Source organism: Triturus cristatus, chromosome 4_1, assembly GCF_964204655.1.
Source record: "Triturus cristatus chromosome 4_1, aTriCri1.1, whole genome shotgun sequence".
In the NCBI taxonomy this organism is placed as follows: domain Eukaryota; kingdom Metazoa; phylum Chordata; class Amphibia; order Caudata; family Salamandridae; genus Triturus; species Triturus cristatus.
The window spans coordinates 319,739,615-319,767,000 of NC_140585.1; the positions used below are offsets into that span (position 1 = coordinate 319,739,615).

The 27,386-nt window shown below is 45.5% G+C and overlaps 1 protein-coding gene across 2 annotated transcripts in view; it reads right to left on the reverse strand.

The window, feature by feature from the left end:
• The window catches only part of CCDC77 (coiled-coil domain containing 77), a 269,618-nt gene extending 245,011 nt beyond the window's left edge, over window positions 1-24,607 (reverse strand). Inside the window, exons 1-3 of one of the 2 annotated variants that reach the window (XM_085652269.1) lie at window positions 24,421-24,607; window positions 10,171-10,244; window positions 1,889-2,105 (exon numbers count right to left, since the gene is read on the reverse strand). In XM_085652269.1, coding sequence (XP_085508395.1) covers window positions 1,889-2,105; window positions 10,171-10,208 — 255 coding nt within the window. In that variant the 5' untranslated portion in view covers window positions 10,209-10,244; window positions 24,421-24,607. The remainder of the gene's footprint in view (window positions 1-1,888; window positions 2,106-10,170; window positions 10,245-24,420) is intronic. The other variant, XM_085652270.1, reaches the window with a different exon arrangement.
• Between the last annotated feature and the right edge of the window lie 2,779 nt (window positions 24,608-27,386).

Consider the following 27,386-nt stretch of genomic DNA (forward strand, 5'->3'; position numbering starts at 1 on the left):
TTGTGTGCGTTGTTATCCAGGCGGTCTTTGAAGGAGGATCTCTTGGCTAATCTGATGAGGTGGTGGTGTCTGCGGGTGGCGTCCTTGAGGGTTGCGTGGTTGTCTGGTGTGTGTTCGTTGAGCCAAGTCTTCTGCAGTTTCCGGCATGCGCGTTTGGAGGTGTGGAGCTCGTCGGTGAAGCAGGTGGCTCTCTTGTTGGCGTGGCTGTTGGAAGGGTTTCTTGAGCGGGGCGAGGGTGTTGGCGCAGTTGTCGATCCACTGTCTGAGGTTGTGGGCTGCGGCGTCTGGGTTGGTGGGGTCGGTGGGTGGGTTCTTGGCGAGGGAGGTGATCAGCTGGTCTTCGGTGACTTTGCTCCAGCTGTGGCGAGGTAGCTGTTGGGTGCGGTGGTGCGTGGTTGGTTTCTTGAAGGTGAAATGGATGTAGCGGTGGTCGGTCCAGTGGAGTTCGTTGGTGTGGTCGAAGGCGACGTGGGGGCCTGTGGAGAAGACGGGATCCAGCGTGTGGCCGGCGGCGTGGGTGGGTGCGGTGACGAGTTGTCTGAGGCCAAGGTTGGCGTCGTTGTTGTTCTCGAGGTGGAAGTTCAGGTCCCCGAGGAGGATGTAGTCCGTGGGTACTGGCGATAGAGTCGCTGAGCTGAGCCCGGGGTCCGGGGGGTCTGTAGATCAGTGTTCCCCCGAGGGTGGTGTTTGGGTCGGTGTGGATCCGGAAGTGCAGGTATTCGGCGGTGTCGAGGGTGTCGTCTGCGTGGGTGGCGACCTTGAGGGTGGACTTGTGGACGATGGCAATTCCTCCTCCGATTCCGTTGGCACGATCCGTGCGGGTGATCTTGTAGCCGTCCAGGATGGCTATGGCGATGTCGGGCACCGAGGAGTCGTTCCACCAGTTCTCGGTCTGGAAGGCAACGTCTGGGGCGGAGGTGTAGAGCAGATGCCAGAGCTCGACGCCGTGTTTGCGTGCGGAGAGGGTGTTGAGAAGTATGCAGCGGAGGTGGTTGGGTCCGGTCCTTGGAGGTTTGGTGGTTCTGTCGCAGGTGAAGCTGCAGGTGTGGCAGGAAAAGGGTCCGTGGGTCTGTTTCGGGGCGGCCTGGAAGCAGGTGTGGTTTCGGCCGGCGTTGAGTGCGTGGAGGGTGCTGGCTTCGTAGTGGATTCTGGTGTCGTGGCATTCGCGGGGTCCAGGGGTTCTGACGCTGGGTGCGTTCCAGTCGCAGACGGGCGCAGACGGGCTTGCCTAAGGCGCGCCTTCGGCATGCCAGTGGCGCGCCCGCTGAGCGCGTCCGCTGTGCGACCGCTTCTCGGCCTGCATATGAGGTGGCTTGGGAGGGAGGAGCAGCGGGGAGGCCAATGGGTGTGAAGGGGGGCGGGGCCACGGGAGAGCAGCGGCGGGAAGGGCCGGAACGGGAGTGGCAGGGGGCGGAGGGGAACTGGCGCGCAGGGCAGAGGGGAAGGAAAAAGGAAAAGAGCCCAGGAACAAGGAGGCAGCAAGGAGGCAGGAACCAGGTGGTCAGGTGACGAGCAGTGGTGTGGGGGCGACCTGCCTGCAAGCAGGTTTAATGATTCAAACATAGGACGTGATTGTAAACTAAATGATGATCCAATAGAGGTTTCACAAATGGAGCTGTAAATACTGGGAAATTTGCCTGATCTGTAGCAAGTATGGCAAAGCACTTTTACATACCCAAGAAGCACATTAATAACTTTCATGTAATCCAACCTGAAAGAAACAAAACACAGAAACTCTGCTTCCTAACAGAAGAAAACGTTCCATGTTTTCCTGGTTCAAAACAAACTCCAAAACTGTATATAAATAGAGACATTTCCAATTCCGTTACTCAATAGAATGCATTAGTGGAAATATAACTTGAAGGTAGTAGAATGGAGTCCGTCTTACCTGCTCCTCATAAGTAGATTTGTATTTTTCAAGCCTTTTCACCAAGTCTTCGTGCTCCTCATCAAATTCTGCAATCTTCTTGCGGTAATATTCTAGCAGTTCCCGAGACGGGCGAAGGTATGCCAAACGTTCGTTTATCGAAGGTAGGGGAGTGGATGGTCCAGCCTTGGGAGTCTTAATCTCACAGTACCGGTCTGAATCACGTGATGCCCTTGACCTGTTAGATGCAAATGGTGACTGATATTTCCTGGGAGTGTTAGGTCTTTAAATGCGCATACTCATCTTTGGTTAATTTCTGAAATTATTTAATCGCTTCCCAGCATACTGTCCTCCCAATCGTAACAGCAGAGTAGAATAGCCCAGTCAGAAGCGGGAGAAACGTAATCTTCATTTCAAACACCAATGTTAATTTTCTTTGACTACATTAGTATTGCCCGCCAATCACAAATAACATCCATCCTTGAACAGTCAGTACCACACTTTCGGCTAAAATACATTCAGCAGAAGAAATTGCTTGGAGCAGAGTTTACTCATTAGGAAAAAAAAGCATACCTCAAGCTAACTAAAAAACAAAGCTCAGCTATTTTGGACTGGGGCATGCTCAGACCGTGTGTGTACTCCCGGACAGGACTGTCCATAATGGACTGTATCCTTCAAATATACTTATTTCCATATCACTCTGAACATTTTCCCCAACAAATAACGTTTCCAGATAATTCAAGAACCACTGAATCTACGAGACCCCAAATCCCATTTCACAGCGTCCACAGAAAAATGCTCCCAAACACTTACATTCTTCTGGCTCAATATTTATCGTCTGATTGATCATATTGTTGTAGATTATACTAATCAAAAGTGGGGTTCATTGATATACCTGGCATGCTCATGGACAGTGCCCTTGGTTACCACCATAAAGAATGGCTTCTCATTAGCTTCCAAAAAAAGTGGGCGACACAACCATTCAGGAAAAAAAGATAACGTGCTCACAAATTCAATATTCAGAGGTAACATGCTTATAATGCCACATAAATTGGCATCCTATAAATGATAAAAAATACAGTCTTCAATTCTGTAGGAATCAGTTAAAATTTAACTACTGGTCCAGAGTCTGTGAATTCCTAAAATCATACAGGTAGCTTATTGATTATAACTTCAACAGATGAACACCAGCACTATAATGAGGGCCAAGCAGGGTTAGCTGCAGCTCAGTATCAAACCCTGGCTCGTGGAGGAAAGGAGTTCAGGCGGGTGCAACTGTCCACAAACACTGCCAGTTGCAGTCTACTGTCTCACCACCCACAAGTTTCCTGCAAGAGGTTCCTCAGGAACATGTACCAGAAGGGCCATCAGCTATGTGTCAAACAGACATTGCCACCATCCAGCCTTTACCAACATTTAAGCCTGAGGCACTTAGAAAATAGAAGAACAATATTGTAATCTGCCGTTGATCACCACGGGCAGATCGAGACAACAGTCTGGTTACACATTTTTCTCAATGCTGAAAACTTCACTCCAAAATCTCAGAAGTGACTGGCATAGTGCTGGTAAATGCATAAGATTAGTCCGTGACCATTAGCGCTCATGACTACACATTAATTTGGAATAACACACAATACTTAATAGCAGAAGCCACTGTGTTCTTGGATTAATCCAATTTCGGACCATCAAACCACTCTACAGCGCAATAACTTCCATTGGTGGAAACTCTGTGTTAAAGGCTTTTATTTGAGCACGTTCTCATGCTACTGCTTTCTAGGCGTTGTCTGGAGCTAAAGAGTGAATGAAGTTCTTTTGAGAGTACAGTCAGAAAGACTGTGGTTCTTCACGGCATTAAGGTTTAGCGGCAGAGTGGGCCAACGTTTGGTATAGAAAAGGGAGATGGCATTTTGCCTTCTCTAAAGATGAAAAAGTGTAGCAGTGGAAGACCTAAGATTGCCAAACAGAACGTAATGAGAGAATTTGTTACAAAGAATTCAAGTATGAGCAATGTAAAAAAAAGGCATGTGAATAAAACACATGGCTTTTAACAGAATGTGGTTCACAATGGAGAGCCGATGCAATGTCAGAGCAGCGAAGTGACAACAGGAGCAGCCTGGTTTTTTATTCTCCTGACAAACGCTAAATGTACAGTCACACTATGAATGGGTTTGAAGCTGCTGATAAATTAGGAGGGTATTTTAAGATACGTTGCCGACATATTCCGCTCAGGGTTTTGAACTAGGAGACCCAGAAGAGTTCATTTACTGTGTAAAATTTACATTTTCAAATATAGGAACAAAACCTGATGTCTTTAGGATAGGGTCTCACAAGTGCACGGAGAGATCCAATGTACTGCTCATGTACCCTGGACACATGGACTACAAGATATTGTAAACAAACGACCTTCATGTTGTGTTGTTACTGTTCCTCCACGGTCCATTCGTCAACTCCAGCAAGGACAGCTGTTTGTTTCCTCAAGACAATGTTTAAACCATATGGCGTTCCTCCTCAAAGTGAATTTGATCGGGCATCTCTCAGTTCATGTTAAAAATCCAGTCCATGAAATAGTTGACCTTTTAAGACAACCACAGCTCCCAGCACCGATTCTGACATTGTCTCAGTTCACAGAGCGGTCTAATGGCAGATATGAATCTATCCTTGATCCTTATCCCTAACCACCTATAGTTCGGACCTCCATGCATGGCACTTCTTCACATGCTAGTTGATTCTAGCCTCAAGCCCCCCCAACATTAAAGCTGAGAATTCCCCATCACCAAATTAAAGGGTCAATGCTAGCATACATGTAGAATTACACACGAAAAGAGGGTGAGTGTTGCCAGTAGATGATCATGCAAAATCGTTGGGAAGACAAAAGTTGGAAGGAACAGACTGTGCACTAGCCAATAAGTCTGAAATCCTGGAGAAAGACCAGGAAAACACAGAGTCCAAAGTGATACATGCAGCTGAACAGTCTAAAAGAGTGAGGGCATTTACAACATGAACTGACACAGGCCATCACCGAGGGAGATCAGTATCAAACCAATAGCACTGCACAGAAAAGTCTTCCAGTAGAGGGTGCAGCACCTGATTAGCTATATGGTTTGATCTTTAGCTCCATCACAGCCATCTACAGCGATCTGACAAGGTGAGGCAGTACGAAAACTGGATGCAAATAAGTCTTTACGGTTACTACTAAATAAATTCTTAAGGGCACAAATATTGCTAGCTTCATGTCTGTAAATGGTCAGCAAGTGTATGAAGACATGGTGAAAAGGAATAAAGGGAAAGCATTGAGAAGACACATGAGGAAAAGATTAGTCATACCCAAGAGCCACTGCTCTTATAGGGAACCGCAGCCAAAGAATATAGGCGCCTTTAGGCAGGTTCTACATACCTGAACACAAACTATTTTACTCATGGTCACTTTCCTTTTTGCCAGGCGTATTAAATAATTCATATGCCCCAGCTTAAAAAAAATAAAAAAAAGTGTAAAAAAAAGAAAATCTATAAAAGCTCAATCATCCATCTCCTTTTATCCATTGGTAAGTTCCAAGAAGCAAACTTAACCTCTGCAGTACAATGCTACCCATCTTAACTGTTTACTCTAGAGGTGGATATTCTCTCTCCACATACTACTACTTATTGAGGCCTTGACATAAAATATCACAGTACCTGTAGAATATTTGCCTACATATGTTCTGCAATGGGCTAGGTGTGGAACAAAAAGTGCGAGATAGTTTTAGCAATACAACAAGTTGATAGCACTATTTGGAATAGTAGCTGGAAGGGTGTAGAGCAGTAACTATATACATCAGCTTCTGCATCTCCTAATTATCTATCCCACCGAGGTCTTTAGGATGTGCGATAGCAAAATGCTTTGATAATGAAGTGCTCAGTTACTGGTCATCAAGTGCCACAAGAAGAAAGAAATAGAAAGCGAGCAGCATTTCTAGAACTATTAAAAAAAAAACACAAGTATATTTAAGCAACAATGAGAGGTAATGGTCGAGATAATACAAATAGGAGGTATCAAGACATCCTAAAAGATGGTTTTATACTTTGTTCTATTGTGTGCAAACCTGAACGTGCAGCACACTGTACACCAACAACAGCATGAGTGCAGGGTATCTAGACAAGGGACAGGTTAGCAAAAAGAATCAACAATATTATATAATACAACACTGGCAAGAATAAAGATCAGTAGTATACAAGGCTGCTGGCGGAACTGTTGCATTTTAAGACTGGAACGAGAGGAAAGGAGAGAGGAGAGACACAACATAGGTTGGTAACCGACACATTATGAAGACACAGAGGGAGGTTACGTGAAACGCTTATTCACCATTATTCCTCCAACTGAATAGAGAAATTCAATATGGATTCCTGTCCAAAAAGAGGTCCACTGATGATCCATGGAATTAACATTTGCTTGCTATGCTTAGCTAAATGGGATATTTTCTTGGTGATGGTTTTCTTGGGCTCATGAAGATTAGATTCAGGTATATGGCAGACAGCCCCTACATGTAGACACGTTTTCGTAGAGCTATAGCCTCAAAGTGATGGCATATGTGGACTTGAAGACTGCCTGTAACAAGGGTAAGCAACCAACACCAACTATTGACTAAACTAAAAGGTTAAAAGTCCCAAGAGGGCTTCCTTACACAATACAAGTAGAACTGCACTACCCAAAAAAATGAGCCATGGTTACTATAAACAAGACAATTCCTGTCACAAGGCGACTGGAAAAGGGATGTATATTGGCTTAGGTTCTATTTAATCTGCATATTTCTAACCTAGAGGTCCCAGACGACGATTTCTAATTAACATACATGCCAATGTCAAAAAAGCTACACAAAGATAGGTAGGGCCCCTTAGACAGTGATTGGGTAGCTCTGAAAAAACAAATAGGGGATGCACCAGGACACCTCTAGGCAAAGCTAACACTTTCCCTGGCAGTATATGGTTTTCAGCCTTGCTTCTGGTGAAAGGAATGAATTCAACACAAAGGAAAACCCGGTGAACATTGTTATTCCTTTGCAATTGTACATGTCTCAAGTTAATTTGCCTCGAATTGGCACCGAGTAGGGTGAGAGGGGTCATTTATTGCAATACTGTCACTTTTGTGGGACCTTATCCATGCAAAGACGATAACCTTATTAAGTTTATCTCTCGAAATAATGGTACAACTAAATTGTTCGTCTCTTTTTGTCTGATGGCAGAAGAGGCTAAAGCCCAAATGCTTCCGATGAGCCGGTTTTTGACATATTAAGAAAAATCAAGCAACAAAAAACAGATATTTATTTCTGATCTTTTACTGTGGTTCAAGTGGTCAACACTAGACAACTGGGAGAGGTATGGTAGGCTGGGAAAGCCACAAAAACACAGATTAGAGATAACTAGACATGCAAATCAAACAGAATATATGAGCCTCAGGTTCAACTAGTTAACACCCATTCCCATCTTAGAATATACCCAGAAGAAACACATTAAATATCTAACTGTAAATGATTCTCAAATGACTTGGATAACTCTTGACAATGCTTCATAGCCTTGGAGAATGATGGAAGGGATCAGAGTTTATGGCCTTAAAGATTTAGTACTGTCTGCTAAACTTCTGTTTTGGAAAATATAATTGTGACACTAATAAAGTCAGTAAAGTTCCTGATTTATTACAAGCTGTTTTTTTAATATATCTAAGGGATATTTGAATATTTATATCCATCTATTTTATTAATGATGTTCCATCTATAGATGTATTTATAAGTTTGTTTTTTAACTAGAATAAACTTTTTTCAATTTTGATTAGAATAGTTTTGCAGTTTTTTGTTGTTGAACCAGGTAGACTTAGCATCAGATTCCGAGTGCAACAGTCAGTTGTACCACACAAGAATATCCGTAAGACATTCGTCCAGTTACAGAATCCAGTCAAACTGCTGCCTCAGAGTGGCCTGGCTGCCTAAAATGATGCATGGGGTATGCAGGTGGCAGTCAGATCAAAGATATTACTGCAACAGTGTTTGTGTGCCATTCAACAAGACATTATCATTCTTCAAATCAAAGTGATCCATGAGTAATATGCCAGCTATTTTATTTTTAAAAGACGGCTGTGAATTATTACAATAGCAGTATATCATTAACTGCACAAGCAAACATCTATGATAGTATACCCAGGCAGAACAGAAGTTCTTCTGAATAATCTTCCTCCTTTCAGTTACACAATTTACCAATGCCTAATCTGGTAACATTTCTAGGATTTTTGCCTGTTTTTACTAATTGCCTTTGATTTTGTATCTAGACCCGATTTGTGGTTTAATTTTACTCTTCTCTGTTGGGGTTTGCTTTTACTAACAGAGCAATACAAACCTACACTCCGTGCTTTTATTCCCGCAATGTAGGATCATGTTTTCTTTCATAACTCATGCTCTCTAAATTCCACAATTCAGTTTTAAACAGAAATCATTCATCACAGTCTTGTCCTTAGCAACGACTACAAACTCATGACATGAAAAGGTGGACACCATTTCATTTTATAGGTTTCACCTGCACAGCGCTGGCCCTGTGCTTGAGAAATATATTGATGATAATATAAACTTAAAAAGGGACTTACATCTCGCCTCCTCTCTTTCCTGGCTTCTCATTGGTTACTGTGCGTGCTTTTTACCTTTTGTCTATTTCTATTGGTTGTAATATATTTTCCTGCGTTTACCAATGCTTGTTCCTCGTCTGCTTCTCTTATCAGTTTCCTGTAGCCGAAATACAGTTAAAATCCACTTCGGTGGCACTATATTTTCATGAAGTTCTGCCTTTTACTATTGCAGCATATTTATGTAACTATTTATCACCTGGAGAGATTAAGTGATTTGCATAGAATCACAGGATGAGGCTGTGGCGCCACCGAGACTCGTACCGGGATCCCCAACGCTCGAGTCAGAAGCTCTTGCCACTGCACCACATCCTCTCCACTCCCATGTTATCTGTCAGGGAGCTCTTTCCTTCTCTCGGACGGCGATTGATGAAAACAGCTCTTTATTCACTACACAAGCAAAACAAATACATTACCAATGCTTGTCTCTTTTCCAGTGTAATACTCTCCTATGTTCTCGACGTTTTAAGACCTATAGTTGGTACTGGATACCTCAGCACACATGCAAGACAGACTAGTCACCTGAGCACGGGCAAACAGAATAAAGTGTAGTACTACACTTTCACCTTGGAAGTTCATTTTCATGGTAGGTGTATGAAATCACTGCACATGTGCTGTCAGTGTCCAAAGAGGGCATTAAAGTTGAATCTTCGGACCTAGTCCTTTGGAAATCATACAGACTAGCTCCGTGACAGCGAAGGAAAGTATAAAATGTCTATCAAAGGTACAACTTCTCAGGGAATCATAGGGATACAAATATAGGCACATTTGTCCTCTACATCTATCAGTAGGCCTATTACTAGCAGTGAGCGAACCACAAAGCTGGAAAAGTGAAACAATCCTGAATTAAGTTTTTTTACCCCCCCAAGAACAAATACTAAGCACAATCTACTCATAGCAGGTGAAACCTGTTGCAAAAACGTGCATAGAAAACGTGTGAAATGCATAAACTTCTCAAATACACTAACTTCCCACTACTTTGCTTGCACAAATTACATTTTATGCAGCCCTGCGAATTACCCACATGCTTGCTGGTGGTTCTTAGTTCATTTTCTGTCCTATACATAATGGTCTGCATAACTAGGCAAAATTTCACCAGCCGTTGTATGTACTTATTTTTCTCAAAACGGACTGCTTGTAACGGAGACAAAGTCCACTTGTTTTTTATTCTGATCCATCGTAGAGTCAATCTCTAATCTCCAGACACTTGCACAGCTACCTTCTCTAGTATACAGTCAAGACGTACATGCTTTTCTTTTTCTTTGTGGTAAAATATGTCTGTGAACAAAGCACTGAGAAATGGCCTAAACCATAGCTGCGGACATTTGGAGATTCCATGAAACTGAATCTCTTGAGTTGAATACTAACAAAGTTTACAATTGTTTGCCTCGTTTTAATGCATTCTGTGGCATTTCGTTTAAACATTACTACTCCTCCTGTGTTCTAGATTTTTTCAATAACTTCAATGTTTAGCCTTGCATGACCTCAGTCCACTGCCAACACCATCAAGTAGTGTATTCTGCCAAACAGCTCAATGAACTCACTGGGATATAAGCTTGCTGTAGTATCTCAACAAAATCATCAACATATGTTCAAAGCACAGACACTTCACATGTTGCATTATTGAAGCATCCATGATAGCAAAAATTTGTAGTTTCAATACCTTCTTGGAATGGAAGTATTAAATGGTGGGGAATCCATGATTTAGTCGGATCAGAAAAAGTGCTCTCCTGGTGCCTGTAAAAGAGAAACAAATGTAATCGGATATATGGTGGCAAATACTAAAATTATAGCATTAACTTTTTCCATGATGCCGATACGCAACCATGGCACCATGACTAGAAATTAACATACTACCGAGAAGACATCTAAGGCACCTTCAGTACATAATTTAAATGACGTTGGAATGCTTCACGAACTAAAACAATCAAAAAGTACTAATTTTTTAAAAACATTTTAAATGATGCCACGTAATCATAGGTGTACTAGCCAGGATGAACTCTGTCCAGTTTGTATAGATTAATATAATGTTGAGATGTCTCACACCAATAATTTTCTCATGTGTAGAGGACAAACGTCCACCAAGAACTATTTCAATAACCAACAATTAACCAACTACACCAGTGTTCAACCCTAGTCATATAAACATGCTTCACAATAATCTCTTCTATAACTGTTAATACACCCACATGTTTGACAAGGATCTGGGTCTAAGCTGCTCGCCTTCTCTTCCGTTAACATAATCTATTAAATGTACCCACCTGTTAAAGTACATATTCTATGTCAGGACCGGAGGCTCAGATTATTAATTTCTTTTCCATTTATTTGAGCTCAGCTGCCAACACAACAGTAACCCAAAATACTACATCTCCTATAAGTATTTTCAACTTGAACCCCAATGTCCAGCAAGAGCATTGCTCTCCCTTGTATATAGTAATCATCAATGAAAGGCACTTCCACCTTCTTTGTTGCACAGTTACAGCAGCCAGATATGTGCCTTACCTTTCTGATTGACAATATTTAATTGTTTAATATAAGGCGTTTTACCAATGTAGATTGATCTAGAAGCTTGTAGTGTGTGCAATTATTGCACATACCTCGCTTGTGGTGCTCCAACCCGGAGTCATTGGTTTAGAGAAGGGCCACGCTCCTCTTCATGCAAGGCCTCCTCACAGCTGCTCCGCCACAGAGGAGGCACATTGGTATTTGTCGGCCAGTGCCCAGACAGGACGCTTGCTGTCCCTCCCAAAGGGCACAGAAATTACCATTCCTGTGTAGTCGCAATGGTGGAGTAAGTCACCACGTTTCGCTGAGACAGACTACACAACACCACTAGAAGAGCTCCATGTGTCTCGCTAGTCTTCCCTGCCGCTGCAGGAAGGATGCTTACAGAACCGAGCTCCCGGCAGCAGACTTTTTTCCCAGATCACTCAAACTCCAGATTAGCGGTTTAGAGACAGCAGGATTTCCCCTTTTGTTTCTGGTGTCAGTCTATGATATAGATGGCAGTAACCTCTTTTATCAAACATGGTAAGACTAATAGCCCAGGTAGGCCCTTACATCAGCCAGTATAATTAAAAAGTCTATCAATACAACGGCAGATTCTCAGGCACACACAATGGAGATGAAGGAAAAGGAGCAAATGCTCCTTCTTATTAATGAGGATGTCATAGATGGCTCTTTACAACAAGCCATCTACTCAGTCTTAGAATCCCGGAGTAGACAGATCAGGTGATGACCAACAGCAGCATCCAGCCCCGTGGTTGGAAGGGAGGATAGGGGGCCTCCACCCCACGGGGGCTCTGAGATGCCCACCTGGCCTCAAGCAGACGTTAAAGCCTTATTTAAGGCACAACCTTCTTCTCCACCTTCAAACGCTTTTGAAAGGCTGCGTAGAGCTTTCTTTAAACGACTGGCTGACGCCCAAGGTCATTGGGAGGACGAACATCCTGGGACTACGCCTGAGGAGGATACATACTTCTCTCTGGGAGATGATCCAGATGCCGGGACGATTCTGATAATCAAGATTCTGGGGAGGAACTAGTCCCCAGTAACCGTGGAGGCCAGGAGGCAGCCCCAAACATCACAGGACGGAGGATAATAGTGATGCCAACCCACCGGGGCTGGCGGGACCATCCGATATGTTCAGCCCAAACAACAAATTTGACCCCCGTTCCACTGATTGGGACCCAGCGGCACAGGTGGCTCAATATGCAGCCGCATCAGAAAAACAAAATCAATGGACAAGGAGGCCTGGAGAAGGCTAAAGGCAGAATGCCCATGATCACCTCAGCCGGAAAGGTGACTTGCACCCTGAAATTGATCCTAAAATGGCCACCTCTTTTAGCAAAGAATGCAATAGCACCTTTTTCTATCCATCGAAGGGGTTTTCTCAGCATTTTATTCCTGGTGGAGAAAAAAGACAAAGGTCAACATCCAATAATCAATCTAAAAGATGTCAACAAATGGGTGGTATTTCAACATTTCAAATTGGAAGGAATGCAACTTCTCAGAGATCTACTCTGTCGAAACAACTGGTTGGTGCGCCTTGATCTGAGGGATGCCTATCTCAGGATCCCAATATTTCCTCCTCATTGGTGTTTTCTACAGTTCAAGTGGAAAAGTCAAATATGCAAGTTCACATGCCATCCGTTCAGTCAATTTTCTGCTCAGTGGTGCTACACCACACACAGCACAACGGCCGGCCACGGAATGGCTTCGAGTGAGAGTGATCAGACTCATTGCATATCTCAACGACATTCTTCTGATGCAAAAGGACCCAACTCGGCTACAGGAACACTTCAACTCCCTACTACAGGGATTTGGATGTATCAAAAACTATAAAAAATCCAAAGTCACTCACACTCAAAAGATAATCTTTTTGGATAACCAGCTGCTAGCACCATCAAGAGGGTGTACGGTCAATAGATAGAGGTCAATTTGGAACAGGTGGCCATACTGGTGTGCGTGAAGGGATTTGAATCCGTGGGGTCAGATATAGTATGCATAGTCAACTTCTTATCGGAATTAACTGAGGCAGGTTTTGCCTACAGGATAATCAACGCATGCCGGCCGGCCATCTTGGCAGGTCATTTTCCTTTTCAGGACATTCCTGCAGGAGAACATCCCTCAGTGTGCAGATTATTGCAGGGGCATCAGAATATCTCACACCCTTTGTGGGTGTAAATGTATTCCTTAAACTATTAGACTCATGTGAGATAGTGACTTACTAGCTCAGAAAAAACTAATATTTAAGTTGACAATATTACTATGAATCGTGTAAGCGAGTCATGCATGTAAGAGCCCTGGATACCACTTCCAGAATGTTTACCCTGGAAGGCGTGTCTTTTGCAATTTCCAGGAGAACTAAATCTTATATAAGGATAGTCAGTGCCTGGCTTTTCCCTAACATCATAATCTGTGTATGGTAAGGTGCCTCAGTGTGTACAAATCCATGATGGAAGACCTACGCCCTCCAGGCACGATTCAGCTTCTTATCACCATTAAGAAGCCTTTTAAGGCAGTTTCCCCTCTGACCATTGCACTTTGGGTTAAGTGGGTCAGGCAGGAAGTTTGTATTGAAACGTCAGTGTTTGGTGCACTAGCTACAAAAGCCTTTACGCTAGGAGGTTGCCTAAAATATTCTGAATGAATGTTTACTGGTCCTTGAATTCTACTTTAAAGATGTTTTAATTTGCACCTGAAGTAGGAGCTGCCTTACTAGTGGCCAAAGCTATCACAAGGAGATGATGGACGGAGTGCTGAAACTTTTAAGACACTCACCCCCAGTCACAGATCTGGGTTGAATCCATCATTGTTCTTTAGCTCACTTTGCCACCCCAGTTCAGATACAGCTATATGCAAATCAGCCTTGACCCTGGGCCTTATGGGAACAGTCCAGCCGGAACTGCGAAGCCATGTCTTCCCTGGACCGGAAACAAGCATCCTGGTACCGGTTTCTGGCTAACAGCACTCATCAGCCAGGCTAACTTGAATCCAGTGGCAAAGTGACCAAGGGACCCACGTCTGGGCATACCCTGACAACTTAGGGCGAACAAAGCAATCACAAGGTAATGATGGACGGAGCGCTGCAACTTTTCAGACAACTCACCCCAGTCACAGATCTGGGATGAATCCATCATCATTCTTTAGCTCACTTTGCCACCCCAGTTCAGACACAGCTATACGCAAATCAGTCTTGACCCTGTGCCTCATAGGAACAGTCCAGCCCGAACTGCCAAGCCAGGTCTTCCCTGGACCGGAAACAAGCATCCTGGGACCGCTCCAGGGAGGACCTGGATTGGCAGTTTGGGCTGGACTGTTCCCATAAGGAACAGGGTCAAGACTGATTTGCATATGGCTGGGTCCAAACGGAGGTGGTGTGGTGAGCAAAAGAATGAGGGATAATTAAACCCAGATCCTTGTGACTGGGGGTGAATGTTTGCATTGTCCAGCATTCCGTCCATCAATTGTTTCTTTTGCATACGTCGCCCTAAGTGGGAAGGGTATGCCCAGACATGGGTCCAGTACTCACTACACCACTGAATTCAGGGTAGCCTGGTTGATGAAGGGTGATGACCTGAAACCGATCCCAGGATGCTTGTTTCTGGTCCATGGAGGACCTGGCTTGGAAGTTCCCATAAGGAACAAGGTCAAGACTGATTTGCATATGGCTGTGTCCAATCTGGGGTGGTGTGGTGACCAAAAGAATGATGGATTAAACCTAGATCCTTGTGACTGTGGGTGAATATTTGCCTAGTCCAGCATTCTGTCCATCAATTGTTTCTTTTGCATATGTCGCCCTAAGTGGGAAGGGTATGCCCAGACGTGGGTCCCTTGCTCACTACACCACAGGATTTAAGCTAGCCTGGCTGATGAAGGGTGATGCCCTGAAACCAGTCCCAGGGTGCTTGTTTCCGGTTCAGGGAGGACCTGGCTTGGCAGTTCGGGCTGGACTGTTCCCATAAAGATCAGGGTCAAGACTGATTTGCATATGGCTGGATCCAAACTGGGGTGGTGTGGTGACCAAAAGAATGATGGATTAAACCCAGATCCTTGTGACTGGGGGTGAATGTTTGCATTGTCCAGCATTCCGTCGATCAATTGTTTCTTTTACTAGTGGCCAGCCAGCTTTGAACCTGCATAATCTGAGACTCAGGTCCCAACATACAATGTAAAATTTCCTAGCCAACATGAAGGAAAGTTTCATTTCTATTAAGGAGGGAAGTATACCCCTCCCATCAGCCTTTTCAATATAACCTCCCAAGATACACTGATGGACTACTACTAACGGGATAAGTATCTTCAACATTATTACACGGTTTAAACTTTGATGTTTTAAAATGGATTTGATCACTATTTTGGGACATGTCTTGCGTTTTGTAGAGGTCACACTTGAGGAAGGTGTAGGAATTATAGCTTCGCTGTTTCTCCTTTGGATTGAAACAGAAACAAGAATTTTGACCAGTGGATGGCGGCATAGCAGTCTGCACAAAGAAAGAGGAAGTGCATTTCCTTGATGATGACTATATACAAGGGAAAGCAATGCTACTGTTGCACATTGGCGTTCATGTTGAAAAGACTCACAGAAGATGTAATCGTTTGGGTTGATGGCTACAGTTGTGTTGGCTGTGGAGATAAATAAATGAATGAGAAATGCAGAATTATCGCTTCCGTGTCCTAAATAGAAATTAAACTTTCTTTCACCTTAGCTAGGAAATGTTACATTCTACTTAATTCTCATTGACAAAAACATTTCTCCCCATCACCAGGGAGGACATCACATTCCCCCTAATCATATGTCTATTCCTAGGCATTCTTGTTCTCTCAATCCTGCGACCAAAAGGCGAGTAATCAGTTTGGATTTTTTGGACCTTGTGTTGCTATATTCAACCCACTCATTAGGCTAGTCAAAAGATAATGAAATAACAGTATGTAGAAGTTTCCTAAGCTTAATTCAGGTGAAATACTTGATCAAGGAAAGACTCTCCTCCAACAGCAATAGTGTACCTATTTCCTCAGATCATACCCATCACTCATTCAAGGAGTTCAGGAAGGCCAACTCAAGGGATTTAGGTATCATGAACTACATGGATTTGTAAAAATGGTAAACGGATTCCCGTACCTGCAGATATAAAGTGGTAACCTATCCCATGCGAATATTCGATTATTTGGTGCATCTCAGCTTTTTACTTCAGTCTACTCTAGCTGGAGGTTTGCACAGGCCAGAATCCAGTTTTTGGAGTTCTCCATATTCGCAAATAGTGAATTTATTTCTGTGAGGTGTGTTATCCCTGCAGTTTTGATCAAGTTCTAGTTTAATTAATGCTTCAATTTCAAAACCCGAACCTAATGGATTCTTTCTTGTCTGTAATCTCAAAGACATAATTACGTTTTTTTAAGAAGGCCATCCCCCCAAAAGCACTGTACAAAAAGGACTGAGGTGTCTACTCTGGAAAGAATTTATGGATTTCGCGTAAGATGGGAGTCAGTGAACAGAGGAACAATGTTACTAGGCCAAAATGCGAAGTGGGTCGCACACCGCTCGTCATACTAGCAAATAGCCCCATAGGATTCTGGAGAATGTAGTGACAGCGGCGGGTATACCTATGCCACGAGTATATAGTTTAAAATGCCATCCCTGGACACGTGTTTCGAGGTAATTGCCTCTCGTCAGCAGGGAGCAGGTATGTATGCGGGGTGCTGTAGACTGCCAAAAAATTATCAGGTATAGTACCTCTCACGGCGCGCGGGTGCGGGATCCGGGCTCGTCAACCCATAGCTCAGGGAGCTTTAAATACAAAATGCGAAGTGGGTCGCACACCGCTCGTCATACTAGCAAATAGCCCCATAGGATTCTGGAGAATGTAGTGACAGCGGCGGGTATACCTATGCCACGAGTATATAATTTAAAATGCCATCCCTGGACACGTGTTTCGAGGTAATTGCCTCTCGTCAGCAGGGAGCAGGTATGTATGCGGGGTGCTGTAGACTGCCAAAAAATTATCAGGTATAGTACCTCTCACGGCGCGCGGGTGCGGGATCCGGGCTCGTCAACCCATAGCTCAGGGAGCTTTAAATACAAAATGCGAAGTGGGTCGCACACCGCTCGTCATACTAGCAAATAGCCCCATAGGATTCTGGAGAATGTAGTGACAGCGGCGGGTATACCTATGCCACGAGTATATAGTTTAAAATGCCATCCCTGGACACGTGTTTCGAGGTAATTGCCTCTCGTCAGCAGGCAGCAGGTATGTATGCGGGGTGCTGTAGACTGCCAAAAAATTATCAGGTATAGTACCTCTCACGGCGCGCGGGTGCGGGATCCGGGCTCGTCAACCCATAGCTCAGGGAGCTTTAAATACAAAATGCGAAGTGGGTCGCACACCGCTCGTCATACTAGCAAATAGCCCCATAGGATTCTGGAGAATGTAGTGACAGCGGCGGGTATACCTATGCCACGAGTATATAGTTTAAAATGCCATCCCTGGACACGTGTTTCGAGGTAATTGCCTCTCGTCAGCAGGGAGCAGGTATGTATGCGGGGTGCTGTAGACTGCCAAAAAATTATCAGGTATAGTACCTCTCACGGCGCGCGGGTGCGGGATCCGGGCTCGTCAACCCATAGCTCAGGGAGCTTTAAATACAAAATGCGAAGTGGGTCGCACACCGCTCGTCATACTAGCAAATAGCCCCATAGGATTCTGGAGAATGTAGTGACAGCGGCGGGTATACCTATGCCACGAGTATATAGTTTAAAATGCCATCCCTGGACACGTGTTTCGAGGTAATTGCCTCTCGTCAGCAGGGAGCAGGTATGTATGCGGGGTGCTGTAGACTGCCAAAAAATTATCAGGTATAGTACCTCTAACGGCGCGCGGGTGCGGGATCCGGGCTCGTCAACCCATAGCTCAGGGAGCTTTAAATACAAAATGCGAAGTGGGTCGCACACCGCTCGTCATACTAGCAAATAGCCCCATAGGATTCTGGAGAATGTAGTGACAGCGGCGGGTATACCTATGCCACGAGTATATAGTTTAAAATGCCATCCCTGGACACGTGTTTCGAGGTAATTGCCTCTCGTCAGCAGGGAGCAGGTATGTATGCGGGGTGCTGTAGACTGCCAAAAAATTATCAGGTATAGTACCTCTCATGGCAGTCTACAGCACCCCGCATACGTACCTGCTCCCTGCTGACGAGAGGCAATTACCTCGAAACACGTGTCCAGGGATGGCATTTTAAGCTTTTTACTCGTGGCATAGGTGTACCCGCCGCTGTCACTACATCCTCCAGAATCCTATGGGGCTATTTGCTAGTATGACGAGCGGTGTGCGACCCACTTCGCATTTTGTATTTAAAGCTCCCTGAGCTATGGGTTGACGAGCCCGGATCCCGCACCCGCGCGCCGTGAGAGGTACTATACCTGATAATTTTTGGCAGTCTACAGCACCCCGCATACGTACCTGCTCCCTGCTGACGAGAGGCAATTACCTCGAAACACGTGTCCAGGGATGGCATTTTAAGCTTTTTACTCGTGGCATAGGTGTACCCGCCGCTGTCACTACATCCTCCAGAATCCTATGGGGCTATTTGCTAGTATGACGAGCGGTGTGCGACCCACTTCGCATTTTGTATTTAAAGCTCCCTGAGCTATGGGTTGACGAGCCCGGATCCCGCACCCGCGCGCCGTGAGAGGTACTATACCTGATCATTTTTGGCAGTCTACAGCACCCCGCATACGTACCTGCTCCCTGCTGACGAGAGGCAATTACCTCGAAACACGTGTCCAGGGATGGCATTTTAAGCTTTTTACTCGTGGCATAGGTGTACCCGCCGCTGTCACTACATCCTCCAGAATCCTATGGGGCTATTTGCTAGTATGACGAGCGGTGTGCGACCCACTTCGCATTTTGTATTTAAAGCTCCCTGAGCTATGGGTTGACGAGCCCGGATCCCGCACCCGCGCGCCGTGAGAGGTACTATACCTGTTAATTTTTGGCAGTCTACAGCACCCCGCATACGTACCTGCTCCCTGCTGACGAGAGGCAATTACCTCGAAACACGTGTCCAGGGATGGCATTTTAAGCTTTTTACTCGTGGCATAGGTGTACCCGCCGCTGTCACTACATCCTCCAGAATCCTATGGGGCTATTTGCTAGTATGACGAGCGGTGTGCGACCCACTTCGCATTTTGTATTTAAAGCTCCCTGAGCTATGGGTTGACGAGCCCGGATCCCGCACCCGCGCGCCGTGAGAGGTACTATACCTGATAATTTTTGGCAGTCTACAGCACCCCGCATACGTACCTGCTCCCTGCTGACGAGAGGCAATTACCTCGAAACACGTGTCCAGGGATGGCATTTTAAGCTTTTTACTCGTGGCATAGGTGTACCCGCCGCTGTCACTACATCCTCCAGAATCCTATGGGGCTATTTGCTAGTATGACGAGCGGTGTGCGACCCACTTCGCATTTTGTATTTAAAGCTCCCTGAGCTATGGGTTGACGAGCCCGGATCCCGCACCCGCGCGCCGTGAGAGGTACTATACCTGATAATTTTTGGCAGTCTACAGCACCCCGCATACGTACCTGCTCCCTGCTGACGAGAGGCAATTACCTCGAAACACGTGTCCAGGGATGGCATTTTAAGCTTTTTACTCGTGGCATAGGTGTACCCGCCGCTGTCACTACATCCTCCAGAATCCTATGGGGCTATTTGCTAGTATGACGAGCGGTGTGCGACCCACTTCGCATTTTGTATTTAAAGCTCCCTGAGCTATGGGTTGACGAGCCCGGATCCCGCACCCGCGCGCCGTGAGAGGTACTATACCTGATAATTTTTGGCAGTCTACAGCACCCCGCATACGTACCTGCTCCCTGCTGACGAGAGGCAATTACCTCGAAACACGTGTCCAGGGATGGCATTTTAAGCTTTTTACTCGTGGCATAGGTGTACCCGCCGCTGTCACTACATCCTCCAGAATCCTATGGGGCTATTTGCTAGTATGACGAGCGGTGTGCGACCCACTTCGCATTTTGTATTTAAAGCTCCCTGAGCTATGGGTTGACGAGCCCGGATCCCGCACCCGCGCGCCGTGAGAGGTACTATACCTGATAATTTTTGGCAGTCTACAGCACCCCGCATACGTACCTGCTCCCTGCTGACGAGAGGCAATTACCTCGAAACACGTGTCCAGGGATGGCATTTTAAGCTTTTTACTCGTGGCATAGGTGTACCCGCCGCTGTCACTACATCCTCCAGAATCCTATGGGGCTATTTGCTAGTATGACGAGCGGTGTGCGACCCACTTCGCATTTTGTATTTAAAGCTCCCTGAGCTATGGGTTGACGAGCCCGGATCCCGCACCCGCGCGCCGTGAGAGGTACTATACCTGATAATTTTTGGCAGTCTACAGCACCCCGCATACGTACCTGCTCCCTGCTGACGAGAGGCAATTACCTCGAAACACGTGTCCAGGGATGGCATTTTAAGCTTTTTACTCGTGGCATAGGTGTACCCGCCGCTGTCACTACATCCTCCAGAATCCTATGGGGCTATTTGCTAGTATGACGAGCGGTGTGCGACCCACTTCGCATTTTGTATTTAAAGCTCCCTGAGCTATGGGTTGACGAGCCCGGATCCCGCACCCGCGCGCCGTGAGAGGTACTATACCTGATAATTTTTGGCAGTCTACAGCACCCCGCATACGTACCTGCTCCCTGCTGACGAGAGGCAATTACCTCGAAACACGTGTCCAGGGATGGCATTTTAAGCTTTTTACTCGTGGCATAGGTGTACCCGCCGCTGTCACTACATCCTCCAGAATCCTATGGGGCTATTTGCTAGTATGACGAGCGGTGTGCGACCCACTTCGCATAATGTTACTAGGCCAATTTGTGTTTTATACCAAATCCACGTCATTTTTAGGTTTAGTACATTTGATTGGGTCCTGCTCTTCCAGTGAAACACTGTTCTATAGACAGTTATCAAGTTTCCACATAGCCCTCCTCCCTCTTAGCTGGGCTCTAGATAATACTTTAAGAGATCTGAGACAGACAACCATTACTGCAGTCTGGATTTAAGAAGTATCTAGTTACTATTTTGAGTTAAAAGACATACATCTGCATTCGTTACATTTTAGAAAGCCACAAAAATATACTTTACTTTTCATTTGAGTTGCTAGAAAAAGATAGCTTCAGTACTCTCTCACTACTGCTTGCAATACTAGAATTTCATGTGGCAAAACGCAAAGTTACAGTAACACACGCAGAAACAGGAATCCCTACCAGTCACAAGCAGCCTGTTTCTGAACTCATCACCACAGCATTTTGGGAGGAGGGGCAGGGGGGTATTAAATTTACAATCAGTGCTTATACCATGCTTAAAAACATTGCTATAAAATAGACATTTGAGGTAAGCAGATTTTAGTGTCAGTGGTGTTGTAGGGTGCTCTAGATAGGATCTGCTCTCCACCTAAACATGGTAACTACCCAGAGGTCTCTGCTTCATTTTTGCATATATCTCTAACGTTAATTATTCAGCAATCATTATCGGGCCAATATTTGTCCTATTTTTAAGCTTCTGGCTGTCCAGGTTTTTGATTCTGAAAATCTGGTCACCGTATGTCTAAGGCACATGTGGCACCAGTGGAACATTGGGAGAGTTGAGAGGGAAAGAGTAAAAGTCAGGTAACTTTTCAATTTAATTAAACAGATTTAGATGAAATATTCAGGGAAGACATATCGTCAATGTGCATTATGTTTGTACAAACACGTACCAGTCACTATGGCCTGAAATACGCAGGACATGTTGTGACACCAAGCCAATGCTTAATGGTAGGTACTGCCTGGTAAAGGTGGGCGAGTCACTGAAAGCTAGAGTCCAGCTCAAGCCTGACTCTGCTCAAGATCCTACTGGAACCTCGAGCCAATAACGATCCAAGCTTTTATGTGGCTTCTGTCTGTCTCCCTCCATTCCAGAAGTAGGCTTTAGCTCTGAGGAACAAGTTTCAACATTGGCTCAAAATCCTGCTATTCTGGAAAAAATTATTTATCTCCCCATGCATCAAAGTAATGAATGTGACCTTTTTTAATGTAACTGGTGCCCTTGTAAAGCACTCCAATTGGGCCTTTGGGTCGAGTTCACGCTATATAAAAACTGCAAAATAAAATGAACAGAGGTAAAAACAATGCTGTAACACAAGGAAATAAAAATAGAAATCCATTTCCTGGCTTATGTGTATAAAGTGGTACCAGAAAGCCTGTATAAATTGCTGTTTCACTACTCAAATTGTGTGATCTTAAGTAAATATTTTATTTCACTAAAACTTCTTCTTCACTGTCGTGTATGAAAGCACTATCAAATATGAGCTCGGAATTCCAGTAGCACAAAAACATGGTGTCCTTGATTTAATCTTCGAGAATGTTGCCTATAATAATCTGGACCACATACTGGGATCCCCTGACAATTGTCTTACTTTTTAGTGCACTAATGGGTTATGTTTCAAAACTAATAATTGTAATAAGTGCTTCTCAGTACTGTGCTATGTGAGGTATTATTGTCAAAGCTTCACATTTTGATGCAACCCTATAATATGTTATGTGATGTTTGTAGTGTGATTTACATAGCAAACATTTCCAGGGCTCGGCTCGTGCAAGATCCGAGTCAGACCCTGAGCTCGGCTCTTCCTCGAATCTTTGCTATGTTTTTTGGTTCACCCACCTCTAAGGGAGTTAAGGGTGCAACTAGATCTGAACTTCAGTAGGGGGGTCTAACACTCCCAGCCAGGGCTGGCCCTAGCACTGGTCGCACACTGTGCAACAGTATTTTTTGGCACCCCTCCCCCATTTCCTCCTTCTCCACGTGTTCCCTTCCCTCCACTCACCAACAATGCACCTCATCTCTTTATAGCACCTTTCTGACAAAAATTTCATTTTTTTATAGAGCTACTCATAGTTAACTTACACTCAGTTCTGCGATCTGCATGGTAGACGTTCTTTGTAGCAGGCACATTAACCCTCTGTGCTGTGTGGGTGGCAGGAGTGCCCATGTCAGTGCACAGTGAGCGATGCAACAGTGTGAGAGTAGGGTAAGAGAAGTGACTGCAGGGTGAGTGAGGTGACCATATGAATTTGGGTGCAGATGTCAGTGCGTAGTGGGACGAATGAATGCATGGTTAGTGATGGGCTTGTTTGACTGAGATTGCAGATTGAGCAGTGAGGGGGACAGGTGAGTGAAGTGTCACATGAGTGCAGGGTGAGTAGTGTGCTCGTGTGACTGCAGGATGAGGTACAGGGTGAACAGCGCAAGTGCATTGTGAGTGCAGAGTGAGCAGGTGAATGGTGTGAATGCATGGTGATCAGTGTGAGTGTATTGTTATTGCTGTGAGTGCAGTGTGAGTGTGAAAGTGAAGGGCGAGAATGAGGAGTGAGTTGTCTGAATGCAGGGTGTATTAAGTTAAACTATTGCTACTATGGCATTAATCAGGGATCGAGGTTGAAGGAAATAAATAACGTGCTGATCCTGCAACAAACTTCCAGTATTACGATAAGGGTTGCCAGCTCATTATTTTGATGTCCCAGACAGTACAAAAATAAACAGTCGCCTAAAGCCGTATTTTTAGCACTTATCTGTGCATACTTCGGACAGGAAATCTAAATAGAAAGCACTTTTATTTGTGTTCTAGGGCTGCCTGAATGATCTATGACTGATAATTAAAGGGAACAAAGACAGAAAAGTCACAATACAAACGAACACATACTTTTTTTATTTATAACCCTATTTAGTGTTAAGACGAGGTCTTTGCAGGCTCTTTAAATAAAACACATGGCTGGCTTTTTTCTTTTGGCAACCCTACTTTATATCCCTTTTCATGAAATGCATTCTCACACTAGGACAGTAAATGTAAAACACAAATGCAAGGAATAGGCAGAGTGGGGTCCCAGGGGGTACTGTAATCAGAAAAAAAAACTAAGCCTCTGTAACCAGTTTACAAAGGTATGTAAAAAGGCAAATGGTCTTTAAAGACCTGTGAAAAACTCGGGCGTGCGGGAGACAAGAGTAGACTCCAAACACTGCCCAGCCGAGCCCACAGCAGCTCGAACTGCAGCAGCCCGGGCTGAGACACAGGTGGGGGCGGAGGGCTGAAGCCCTATTAGCTCTATGGTTGTTGCGGGCCTGAACTGAAGGGAGAGTTCCAACACTTATCAGTGCTCCGGCAAGACATCTAATGGAAGAGTACCAGGCACTTCACAGAAGTAAACGGATATTCTAAATATTCAGTACTTATATTTCTGTATATCCATTCAAAGCACTGCACCAAGCAGTAATACACACGTAATCTGTTCGTTGTCAAGGAAAATACTGCAGCAATTTTGGGCATAACGTTGTGATTTGGAAAGCTATCCGGTACCCACCTCAACCGCAGAACGGTTTCCTCGCTATAAACAGGGCTGTTTCTGCCCCATAGGTAGTTCGTCTGCCCCACCACATACGTCAATTTCTTCTCTTATCAGCGGGACTAGACTTTCACTGGACGGCGGCACATCACATTTCAACTGACAAACCGAAATTCCCGCATCAACCCCGCCTGCTTCAGGTACTAGCCAATCGCAGAGAAGTGCCAGTGAAAATTAACTCATCGCTTCCGCTTTTGGCAGATTAACGCAGGGTTTCCATGGTGCGCATAGTTTGTGTTTATAACGACTGCGATTAAAATATCAATCACAAGCAAATAGGAAGGGTATTTTTACATATAACTACGTATTTCGACAAACATAAGTAGCGCTGTTGGGTGAACTATATTTTTATCCTACCAATATAAAGTTAAGAATCATTGTATTATCTAAGTTATTAGGATAGGTTTTTATTATACGTTTGTGTTGGATTTAATATATGTACTCCTCTTATGCAACAGCATAGCGTTCTGTTTTAGCCAACATTTTTAATATCAAGCTACACCGATCCTTCACCTTTATTTCACTCAGTACCCTATCTCGAACGAGAACAGTAGCCAGCTCCATTTAAAGATGGCCGCCGCGTTATTCTACTTAATGTATTGAGTGGCTGTATTACACTATGTGGTTTGTTTCAGTGCACACAATGTATTTGGTTTTATTATAGACATGAAATAAACAAGCACTGGTAATGCCAGTAAACCTAGTTACTTTTTTATAGGTCTAGCGTTAGCCAAGATAGTTTGTTTTTCCCCCAAAAAAATATTAATAAAAAAAAGAAATATATATATGTACATACGCACGCGCACACACACACCCTCACAGCCAGCGCTCTCCATCAATTGGTCTGTTGTTGTATCATTTTTCTCATTCAGTTCCACCTGCCACAGCCTGCAGCATGGCACGATATGCCAACCTGGGGCACGAAATCAGTCGGGAAGGCATAAAACCCAAGGCATCCAACGTAGCTGCCATCAGAGATGCACCCACGCCCACTAGCAAGGAGGAGGTACGGACATTCTTAGGGATGGCTGAGTTCTACAGCAAGTTCGTCTCCCACTTCGCATCAAAGACGCACCACCTGAGATCGATCCTGAAGGAGAAAACGGCGTTCTCGTGGAAGGAGGAACAAGAGAGAGAGTTCGGGGAAGTGAAGAGAGAAATCTGTGGAGCCATACCCATCCAAGGGTTTGACCCGACGGCTCCCACGACCCTGACTACAGACGCTAGCGACCGAGGCCTTGGAGCAGTGCTCACGCAACAGTCGGCGCGAGGAGCGACCGCGACAATCAGCTTCGCGTCCCGCACGCTGGCTGACAATGAACGCAAATTCAGCGTGATTGAAAAGGAAATGCTGGCGGTCGTGTGGGCAGTGGAAAGATTCCGGCAGTTCCTGTGGGGAGGTCGGTTCCTCTTACGAACGGACCACAAACCTCTGATTAAAGTGCTCACGTCCAACGGCCACGAGCACGCTACCCCAAGAATTGCGAAGATGACACTGCGACTCCTCGACTACGTGTACGACGTAGAGTACATCCCAGGCACCAAGAACCGCGTGGCGGACTACCTGAGCAGGGCGGCGGCGAAGGAACCGGCAGAGGCGCAAGACACAGAGACTTGGGCCGAGTACGCAGTGGCGTTCATGAGCGATCATGAAAGAGCAATCAGCAAGCAGGAGTGGGAAGAAGAGTATGGGTCCGATGAGAAGGTGAAGGCGGTCAAAACGTACGTGACGCAAGGGTGGCCGGAGAAGAGGTTGCTGGGAGAAGAACTAAAACAGTACTGGGAAGTCAGGGAAGAATTGTCGCTGGGGGACAACCCGTGTTTTCTGTTCCGGGGCAACAAGGTAGTACCCCCGACGGCGCTGAGGCCCAGAGTGGTAGCTCTTGCTCACGAAGGACATTTGGGCATCGTGAAAACGAAGGGAAGAGTGAAGGAGGACTATTGGTGGCCAGGGTTGGACCTCGCGGTGGAAAGACACGTCAGAACGTGTGAGCAATGCAACAATGCAGACAAGACGCAAAAAGTGCTGCGCCCACCGCTGGGACGCTTCGACTTCCCGGAAAATCCGTGGGAAGAAATCTCCATTGATGTTCTAGGTCCCATACAAGACGCCAGCGGCAACCAGAAGTACCTCACCGTGGTCGTGGACAGGTACTCGAAGTGGCCAGAAGTCCACGTGGATGACAACGCAGAGACAGATACCATCCTGGGATTCCTCACGGAGGTGTTCATCAGAGAAGGGATCCCCAAGGGAATCCTCAGTGACAATGGCCCACAGTTCACATCCACAAAGTGGGAGGCCTTCATGGACAGGAACGGGATAACTGTCAGGCGCACGCCGGTCTACCACCCTGCTGGGAACGGAGCAGTGGAGAGATTCAACAGGGTGATAATGGGGTCAGTGCAAGCAGCAATCGGCCAGGGAGCAAGCTGGGAGAAAGAACTCAAGCGTATGCTATGGGCGTACCGGATAACTCCCTCGTCCACAGGCTACAGCCCATTCCGCATTCTGAGAGGAAGAGAACCGTTCACCAGAGACAATGTAGCTTGGAAGAGGCTCACGGTGCAGAGTCATTGGTCACCGGCAGTGGTGCGCAGAAACTTGGAGAAAGCACAAGCCGTATACACGAACTACTACGACGCAAGGCACAACACCAAGGAAGTCGCCTTGGAGAGAGGAGAGTGGGTGAGGGTGAAACTGCCTACACAGGGAAGGAAAGGGGACAGCAAGTTCACGCCCCCCTTCCAAGTGGTAGAGCCCTATTCCACATCAGCCTTACTAAGTGACGGGAAGATTTGGGCACAAGATCGGATGGCAAGATGCACCGGAACCAATGAGACTGAACAGAACGTGGAGCTGGATGGCGAGGCAGGAGCTGGGGCCACACCGGCGGGGAAAGGCGAGTGTAGGAGACCAGAGGGGG